At 43.2% G+C, this 10252-nt stretch overlaps 1 protein-coding gene across 1 annotated transcript; it reads left to right on the top strand.

Annotated features, from left to right (window-relative positions):
* The first annotated feature begins 317 nt into the window (after positions 1-317).
* On the top strand, positions 318-9732 carry LOC309879568 (mitogen-activated protein kinase kinase kinase 20-like). The gene is made up of 5 exons (XM_082763386.1): positions 318-350; positions 437-553; positions 2055-2129; positions 3212-3362; positions 6833-9732. The coding sequence occupies exons 1-5, from the start codon at positions 327-329 to the stop codon at positions 7504-7506; spliced, it is 1041 nt and encodes a 346-aa protein (XP_082619512.1). The 5' UTR covers positions 318-326; the 3' UTR covers positions 7507-9732.
* The last annotated feature ends 520 nt before the right edge of the window (positions 9733-10252 follow it).

Here is a 10252-nt window from a genome sequence, read left to right as displayed (position 1 = left end):
AGTGCTGGATGGTGGCCCTGTGTTGAGCTCATGGGATTGCTTAAAGACACCTTTCATTGCTGTGATGCTGGGTGATGGCTCCCATAGGTGCACTGTGCCCCTCCTGCCATTTGAGTGTGCACAGCTCCCGTCTCCTGCTCACACGGGCTGTCTGTGCTGGTGGGTGAAGTGCCACTGTTCTCAGACCTGCCAACGTGGAAACTGTCTCTTAGAGTGAGCTCAGCAGGGAGCAAGCCAGAGAAACAGAGGGTTTTCCACTAGCAACACTTTCACTGGAAAAGTGCATATCCTGAAATATGTATATGTTCTTGCCTTTTTTTTCCTATATGGAGAGGATTAGGTTTGGTTTGGTTAGTCTTGTTTTTTTGTTTTGTTTCGTTTTGTGTTTATATTATTATAACAATCCAACGTTCTTTTTTTTTATTATTATTCATAGGATTGTAAATGGAAAATGTACATGGAGATGGATGGGGATGAAATTGCAATAACCTACATAAAAGATGTGACATTCAACACTAACCTACCTGATGTAGAGATTTTAAAGATGACAAAGGTATTTACAGCCTTAAAGCTTTCACAAATTCACAGATCTCAAACAAAGACATTAAAATACCACAGCAGTCGACTTTTGTGCTTGTGGAAGCTCAGTCTCTTGACAGCTTTTAAATAAAATGCACATTTTAAACAGATTTGTATCATAATAGGAGCTACGTATTTTGGTTCTCTTTTAAGCTGACAATAATGCTAACAATAGAAAAATAAGAGAAGGAAGTAATTTATATTTTCTTGTTTTAATTCCATGTTATATCCTCTGAATGTATTACCCCTTTTAAAGATAAGAATGTTCAAAAATTACTTTCCTTTTCAAGAAGAGAAAGTGATTTGAATGTTCTAATTTAAAACATCATGTGATGTCTGTTTTTTTTTCTCCTTTTTTTTTTTTTTTTGGACATGGTTTTAGAACTTTTACATGCTTCTAAAGCACCCTATTTCATGCAATGATGGGTTCCAAAGACTGAAACCCATCAACATGTTGATCACAGGCAGTACAGCCCTGAACATCTGCAATTCAGTGTCACTGGGCATTTACCTTATTTCAGAACCTGCCTGTAAGTATTTACCAGCCAGCATTTAGACTGCTTTTACCATAACCAACGAAAGCTTTGTTAATGCACAGGACATTCTGTATATTGTTATTTTAATTGATTGTTTTTATTAATAAGCTCCACTTGATAATAGCTCCCGCAATAAATGAAAAAATATACAGCTCGATTACCAGTTAGAATGCTGCTCTAATGTGCACTGATTCAAAACAACAAAAAAACCACACTCCCGAATGCTTTTAACTGTGTATTATTTTTTTTTTGCCAGATTTTGTTTGTTTTCTGAAGGAACAACTAAAAAGCATACTCTCAATAGAATTTTAGGGAAAATATGAAAATATGTGTCTTTGGTAGAAAGGATTCTCATATTTAATTCTTGTTAGTACTATTGTTATGGTTAGTGATTTCTGGAGCTTCACTGTTGTGATTTTATTGTGGTTATTATTTCATTGCAAGATAGCTTTCTGCTTAATTTTCAGAACTTCCATCCTGAACATTTTACTAAAAAATAAAAGGCTTAAAGTTAAACAAAACAATCACCAGATACAATAAGATTAACTTTTAACATACTTCAACATTTTTGTTGTCTGACAGGGACTATCTCCAAGAATCTTTAGGTATGTGTTCTTCCTGGTCTCTGGAAGTCTACTACAAAAAAATTGAGCATGCATAAAAATGAAAAAGTGTGATTTACCATGAAAATATTCCATGTTGTCTTATTTACAGTCAGCTTTGGAAATCTCTTCTCAGTCTTCTTTTGTAAACAAGGAATTAAAAAAAAAAAATCCAAAATATATTGCTTTGTCTCATAAAATTTTAAGAAAAAGTATTGGTGTTAACAATATGGAAAAGGTTGAAAAATGGCAAAAGTTGAAAATATCTTTGGGGTGTTTCAGCAAAAGGCCGGGAGATGAAAAGCACCTTGTAAAATTTCCACCATGTTTTTTTTAGCCCCCATTTGTTATGGAGAAATGGATTGTGGGGATGGAAGAACACCAGTCTGTAGAATATGTTGTTACATATGAGGTAAGTGCTAAGAAACAAACAAAAAAATGTTCATCCAAGATAAAACCTACATGGGAGATGTGAAAATAGCATCCTCTGGCTCCTTTGTATCCTATAATCAAGTCTCATCACCCTGTAATTAATTGTAAAATCTAAAGTTTGGAGCAAAAGCTGAAAGAGGTTTACAGAGACTATGTCCTCAAGCAGCTGGCTGAAACAGCTCTTTTTCTCAAGGACAAAAACTCCTTTTGCTTGAGGTGTGATGGTCAGTGTGCTTGCATTACCTGGAAACTGTTTTTTACCTTTTCAGTGAAGTTCTTATTAAGAGAGCTGAGGAGCAACAGGAGAAGAAAGATAATGATAAGTCAAGAGTAAAAAAAATAATAATAAAATCCAGAAGACAATTTAACCATGTGCTGTGATAGATATTAACCTGTTTAAAGAGAGTTTGTGGTTACTTACAAAAGTATTTTATGAAGACCAGTGCTGTGCTTCACACTGAGGCTAATAATCAAGATTCCAGCTCTGTCCTGAGCAAGGATTCAAACACTGATGGAGAGATGGGAAAGTCGTGGACCTTCTTGGCTTGTCTCAGATATGAAGAACAGCAGTTTTCTGTTGCTGCCACAATAACCCTAGGTTCTTTCAGGCTGGAATTTCTCACAAGAGTCATAGGCCTGTAATTGAACTTGATACTCCAAAAAAGTTATTGTGGAGGATTCCCCTGCAAAAATACCTGCTGCTACTTTTAGCAGAAAGCACTGCCTGTGTGATATTCACATTAATATGACAAGTAAAATACATTTTTTTTTGTATTTGTAGAGGAAGGCCTTCAGATCTTTCCTCCATATGGTACATGAATTGAAATACTTGTTCACTACCACATTTTTAGCATAATCATAAAATACTAGCCAAAATTATTCAGAGGCTAAAAATACATGAGAACTGTCTATGTGATTTTGCAAAAAAAAACACTCTATATTCAAAGTGCTGTAGCTGCCCAGACACTAGTGGAAGGTCTCTGTGAGGAGAGCATAATGGGTTGTGCATTGTTATGTCCTTGTGCCTCGTGTCCTCATGTGTGTTGTGTCCTTCCTGAGCAGAGCGACGTTAGAGCTCCCAAAACCACCAGGCATGTCCAAGCTATCCACTGGAGCAAGGTGAAAGTGCAGGATGAGGTCGAGGCAGTACAGCTTATAATACAGACCTCGCTCCCCAACTCGGAGGGGCATTCACGGAGCAGATCTGACTCAAGTAAGTCACTACAAACAAAAATCCTTCTTCTCTAAAACCCCAAATGCTTCACATCTTCTATTATTAAGCAGCTTTAAATACAACACATCAGTAATCCAGGGGAACATGAAAATCTCCAGCTTTTAGTCGAAATAGTTAATCTGAATACTGGACAAAATGTTTGCCCCAAGAGAAATGCCCCTTCTCTGCACAAATTTCAGCATATGAACAGTACCCTTGCTGCTGTGCAGCCCTAGGGAAGGTGCTCAGCTCCTGCTGTCTCACAGGCTGGTTGTTCTATGCTCAGAGCTGCTGCGGTGCAATCCAGCTCCAGCTCAGGACCATACAGCTGCACCAGCGTAAAGCTGTCACCATGTGTCCACCAGCGAGGTGGGACTTACCAGCATGGACGCACTCATATCAGCTTTGGGACTGGACTGAGAGCACAGGTAGGATACTGTAATTATCTGTGTAGCTGTGCCCTGGATGAAGATGTGTTTCTTGATCAGAATGTCAGCAAAGCATCTGCTGGGAAAGAAGACAACCTCATTTGTCTCTACCCTCCATCTGTTGGGAAGAATGGAGTTTTCCATAGCCCTGTTGGGAATTTTGGAAGCCAGTGCTTTCAGCAACTTTTGTCTGAAGAGCATGCTGGCGTTCTGTCCCGGCAATCCAAACTCAGCAGAAGTACTGCAGTCAGCTCTTTCCTCCTGCTCTTGGCCACCCAGCGTGCAGACAGCTTTGCACAAATGTGCTTGGACATGGGTGCCTCCTGGAAGAACTGGGTGGATGCAGATGACTCTTTCTGCGGCCAGCACTCTTGCAATGGGGGGGAATATACCAAGGCTGTAGCCTCAACTGCACATGGCAGGGGGGACAAGAAGTCCCCTCTAGATATTATGCTGTTTTGTTAAATGCTGCCAGCCTGGCAGACCCCACAGGCGCTCCTGATGGCCAGCTCTGCTGTAAAGAGGAGTGAAAATCTTCCCAATGAACTCTTTGTCCACAGCTCAACCTGCCTGTTTGGGCCTGCCCTGTCTCACTGTTACCCAGTTTTGGCTTCTTCTGGAATAGGACTTTGGAAAAACTTCTTCGCATCTTAAAGATGCTGTTCTTTTTGTAAAAAAAATTTTGTTAGCCAGCAGGTTTTTTTCTGACCCAGTTCACATTAGTGCTGTAGAAATGTTTGGGCTGGGGTAGCTGAGGGGCAGCATGGGAGCTATAACAAGATAGCAGTCAGCAGAGGGTGGATTTCTACATTTATGTAGCACTATTGCCACATGTAGAAAAGTGGCCTCATGAATTGTGTGCTGGTGGTGTAGACTACAGACACAAAATGGGTGTTCTTATTCCTAAGCAATTGTACCTTGATCCATTTGCAGCACAACTGTTTTGAAATGCAGGTGGGAAACAGCATATCCTGAAAGACACATCTTCACTGCAGATTAGCTATGGTCATCCAGGTTACTCTAGTTTTGGGGTGATGAGCCATACAGCCATACCCAAGTGTGGTGTTGTATCTTCACAGGTTGGCTCTGCTGCAGTAAGCCAAGCTGCTTTCATTTTTTTATGGCGAGTGGTGGGAGAGCTTGTCTGTCCCTCTGGCAATTGGACGAGTTGCACGAAGTCACTAATGTATTGTCAGCACCCAAGTAAATAGGCACAGTTCAGAGGAGATGGGTTACCAGCCAATGTGAAAGCTGTGCCTCAGCTCTAGAAAATCTTCTGGCCTGTCTTCTTTACCAGACCACCTACCCCAGATTTAAACCACCACCAAATCCAAGCACAAAGGTAAGGGTAATACTAGTGTAAGAAGCTAAAATAACCACCAGTGAAGACACTACCCCAATGGGTTACTGCGTGGAGCATTTAATTCAGTGTTACAGAGTTGGTGGCTCAGAGACCATATGACAGAGCAACCCACAGCCCATGAAAGGCTTGAAGAAAGGGACAGTTCCACAGGTTGACACTGGGAGTCCCTGCTGGGCAGCTGGTCTCTGGGCCAGGCACCACAGGCAGCCACAAGAAGCAGAGACTGAGGGCGCCAAAGGGAAATGCTTGTGCAGGACAGTGCTAATGCTCGTCCCACATGGTATGTGGTGGTCACCTGAGAACTAGTAGCAAACAGAAACCCAAAATTAAGTCCTGAGACAGCTGCTTCCCGATCTATGAGGTCTGTGTTTTACATCCAGAGTCTTGGTAGGAAGGTATGGGGGAATGGCAGAGATGACAATATCTAGAAAGTACACTTCAGTGTGCATGTTTCTTTTGAAACAATTAATTTCAAGGGGGTTAAAAAATAAAGAAATTGATTCCTACCTGTCTTTCTGTGAAAGCAGGTACATCTGCAGTGCAGCTGGAGTGCTCTGCTGTGGTGGCATCCCAGTCGCACTTTGTCAGGAAGGACATTTTCCTTGTGACATACTTGATGTTAAGTTGAAGTGATTTAAATCTCTTGGGATTTCAGCAAAGTCTGGGGACAGGAGGAATGGAAGAGACCATCCATTACATCCTAGAAGGAGCAAAACCTAGCAAGGACAGAGCTGCTACCCAGCTCCTGCAAAACTCCTCAGGCAGGTGCAGTATTGCAGTAAGGGGCAGAGGAGGTCTTTCCTCTGGAGACGAGCAAAAAGCAAGAGAGGAAGTGGAGTCCTCCGCTGTGGATAATAAAATTTTGGTTGTGTTTATCCTGCTGCAAGCTGCCAGGGCCATGCTTTCTTATTGGAATTATATTAGCAATCTTTAAGAACAAATCATTTGAATCTCCCTAGAACAAAATTACATAAGCTACATTTTCTGCCTGAAGCTGGATAGAGGCTGTGGGGTGCAGCTGTGCCTTACTATGTGAAGTATGTGAAGTGGATTGACTTCTGAATTTGTAGTGATAATAACAAACAAAATGGCTCTGGCTATCATGGTGAGAAAATGGAGAGAGGGGAGGTGAGTCTGGCAACTTCAGCAGAGGTTTGCATTGCCTCAGCCATTGTGAACGGCATGGCCAGTGCTGGCTGGGAGTGATGCTGGGCGGAGGGCAATGCCACAGTGGTGCAGGCACCTGAAGGTGCCAGTCCATGGCTGTTCTGGAGGTCTCCAGGCTCTTTTATTGTGAAAGCTGAGGAGGAATCTGCAGAGACTGCCAAGAACATCACAAAAATATTTAAAACCTGTTTGAGTTAAAAATGCTGGGAGGCACTTGGGAGTAGAAACCCAACTGAGCAGCCAAATGGTTGGTCCAATAAGTATTTCTAGTCTAAGATCCATGATCTGCATGGGCATCAGATATACCTGCATCACTTAGTATTTTAAAAGTACATAATGTTGAATATACTCAAAGCTAGAATTATTTTCTGCAAGGCTGGGAGGGAAATGTTGACTGGAGATACGTAATGTTCTCAGAGAGAGAAAGCCTCCTACTTAACCTCATACATGATCTAGACCACGTTTTTCTAGCACTTTGCACAAAGCTGACCTTGTTTTCCTTTCCCTGGCAGGCATTGACAGCCAGTGGATGAAGACGCTGCGCATGCACCAGCTAGCCAAGGCCACGTCTCTCCAGCACGGCCACCCCCACAGCCCGACCTCCATGACACAGTACCTGCCCTACCTTCGGAGCCAGGACTCCTACGCCGCCGCAGTGAGGCGGACACGCGGTCCCGTCAGCTACCAGTTCACCTCCATCAGCCACTCCAGGAACTCCTCTCCCCTCTCGCACAGTTTGATGAGAAACCTGTCAAATCTGCACCTCAACTCAAAGGGCAGCAGCACCTCCAGCACGGCCTCAGACACCGCTTCGGAGAGGGACAGGTCCACGGGCAAGGCCAGGAATGCCTCTCACAGTGGCAACTCCCGCAGCTCCTCTGATGGGCGGCACAGCGGGACGAGCTCCCCGGTGCCCCCCAGGACCTCAGGCAGGGCCTACAGGACCTCCTCAACACCCCCAGCCCCTGAGCACCGCAGGTATTCCCGCAACCCGCCCTGGCCCAAGGCCATCCCGGGCATGCCCCTGCAGGGCGAGAGCGAGCCCCGGAGAGGCGAAGGGGAGGGCAGGGTGAGCGAGGGAGGGTGGATAAAGGTGCAGAACACGAGGAAACCCTACAGGCAGAGCACCGGCAAGCCGGGTAGGGAGAGGCCCAGGGGGAGCTGGCGGGGCCGGAGGACGTTCTGAGGGGGGCATCAGCTGTGAGCTATGGCAGAGCCAGCTTCCTCTCTTATTTCACTGAACGCTCGAGTGGGAGACGATACGTGCTTCTGCTCAATGTGCTCCAGCTCTCAGCACACTGCACTGAAGCCACGACACTACCTCGCTGGGCTGGCCAGCTGCACGGCGCCACGCAGTGCCAGACGGTGGATGGGAGGAACTGCCACACCTGCCCTCGGCACAGTGGATCTCTTCCCTCCCAGTACTGACAAGTTTAGCCTGGTTGCATCCCCTCCCTTCAGCTGCTCATGTTCTTAGCTGACTGGATATGCACTAATTTGCTTATTATTTCAATAATAAAATCAGTAAGACACAGCCACGTGCCATAATGAAAAGCTCTCCATTTCATCTGTAGAAAAGGAGTTGTGCTGTTCCCTCTCCCCTCCTTGCTTCTTTCTCTTGATATTGAGCCTGTCTCTGAGCACAGTTTCCACATACTTTATTCAATCTTCTTCTGCCAGGGCTATATTAGGAGGTAATATTTTTGTCAGACCATCATAATCAGAAGAAACAGGAACACAGAGATTTTTCTTCAGGTCCACTCCAGTAACTTCACTTCTCCACTTCCAGCATGTCATCCCCTTTCAGGTTTTTCTCACCTCTCCCTTTGTTAAAACCCAGACATCAGGTATCTGACACCACAGAGCAGACACTGTGACACACACAGTTGTCATAATCAGAAGGAGAAAAAAAAAAAGGTTTTAATGTTTTTGAAAAAAAAGAAAGAGGGTGGGAGAACAAGACATTGCATTTATAATAGATACATCTACCCCCTCTGAGGTCTATGATAATGTTTATCCCTGGGCAGCAGGCGTTTTTTAATTGAATTTTTAAATGTGGCCAGGCTGCGTTACTTTTGTCTTTCAGTCTTCAGGTAGTAAAGACAAGGTCAGCAAAAGTTTATGATTAATGTGGTCTTTAGCTCCACTGAGAACAAAGACACAGTTGTAGACTCACTTGTCTTCAGAAAGTTCCTTGTTGGCCTTTCACTCCAAGTTGATTCTACACAATTAAACAGGGAAAAAAAATGAAAAAAAAAAAAAAAAAAAAAAAAGTTAGGGTTTCCCAAGAGACTAGAGGGAAAAAAAAAAAAAAAAAGGAAGAAACAGATAAAGGAAGATGAACCCAAAGCAATGCATGATACTCTCTGAAAGGCAAGTAAATTAGAGATGACTTTGAATGAGCTACTAGATCACCATCCATGCCAAGCAGTGCTCACAGGCATGCAACTGCGAGCAATGCTGGAGGATGCCAGTGTGTCACCCTTGAAGAGCCCCCATCAGCCACTGCCACATCACTGGACAGTCAAAAGGTCATGTAAATTCCCTGCCTCATATGAATGTCACCCAGGGGTACATGTATTTCACCTCTTTCTGATTCTCAGCAGCCCTGATGACAGCTGGGCCCCACGATGGGTTTCCCAATACCTAGTTTACTGAATCTGACAACTAATTTGGCAGATGTGGAAAATCTACCGCTGGACCCTATGCAGCTGGAGACTGGGATTTTGTCCAGGTCAGGAGACCTAACATTTCTTACCATGACCAAGAAGGTCTGTAGGATACCAGCTGACAGTAACCACACCTGAAAGTACTTGCTATAAACATGCTCATGTTATTAAAATTTGGAGATGCACCTCAGGAATTGAGATCTTATTTAATGGTTGGGCCAGCACAAATCGTAGAAAGAAATTGCAAGTTTTGGAAGGGTACCTTTCACTTCCAGGGTGATGAGGATGGTGGTGTAGTTGCACAAGCCTAAGAACAAGGCCCTACTCAGCAGACACTGTGGGCTGGTGGTGGCAATTCAAGATTTATCAGCTGCCTGTGGTTGATTGTCAAGATGTCCAGAAGGATTGTGCTGCTGTTTGTAAGCAATTTAATGCTGTGCCTAATTTTAATCTACAGTGTACTGTCTGTCCACATCTGTTGTATTAAAGTGTTCATTAGCATTTAAAGGAGGAGCGGATGGTATTGATCACGCCTTTTAAAATTAAACAGTCATGCAATAGTGACTGATTAGAAATCCTCTTGCTGCACCAGAATTGCTGGTTAGGGCAACAGTAAGTGATCTTGTGGAAAAAAAAAAAAAAATCTTCATACCTAGTGTGTGCCTCAAACCATGGCACCAAAGCTGTTTTTGTATTAAAACAGCAGTAAATAAATCACTCAGTGACAATTTTTGAAATTCCTAAAAACCCTCATATTGGAATATATTTGCATACACTTCCTGCTTCAAGTGTGAACACTTTATTTTAAATTACAAAATACACTTCATATATTCTCCCATATACAGTCTTTCCCTTTAGCCCCGCTCAAGTGAAAAAGTCTCTGAAAGATCTAGTTTTACACCTTACCACTCTCACCATGTCTAGTCCCTGACTTGGTAATAATTCATTATAAGGCAAAATGTGCTTACATTTTCACTCCTAGTACCTTGTGAAACTAAGGAATTTAATGCCATGTTTTACTACCATGCAGCCACTGCTGGCTAGAAGACCATGAACAGCAATATGGAAAATGGGAATGTCTTTGGCAAGTACACCTCAACGAATCTCTGCTCTTTGAAAAGGATCCACAGTAATTTATTTTTTCTTTCTCATAAATCTGTTAAAACAAAGCACATTTATTTACTGCTATGTCTAGATTTGCTCACTAGGAACTGGACACACTGCCCTCCATCCGTACACGTATCTGTGGGGGTGCTACAGCCT

The sequence above is a fragment of the Aythya marila genome, assembly GCF_965140915.1.
Source record: "Aythya marila genome assembly, chromosome: 6".
Taxonomy (NCBI): Eukaryota; Metazoa; Chordata; class Aves; order Anseriformes; family Anatidae; genus Aythya; species Aythya marila.
The sequence above is the reverse complement of the archived record's forward strand: the minus strand, read 5'-3'. Positions and strand labels throughout refer to the sequence as shown.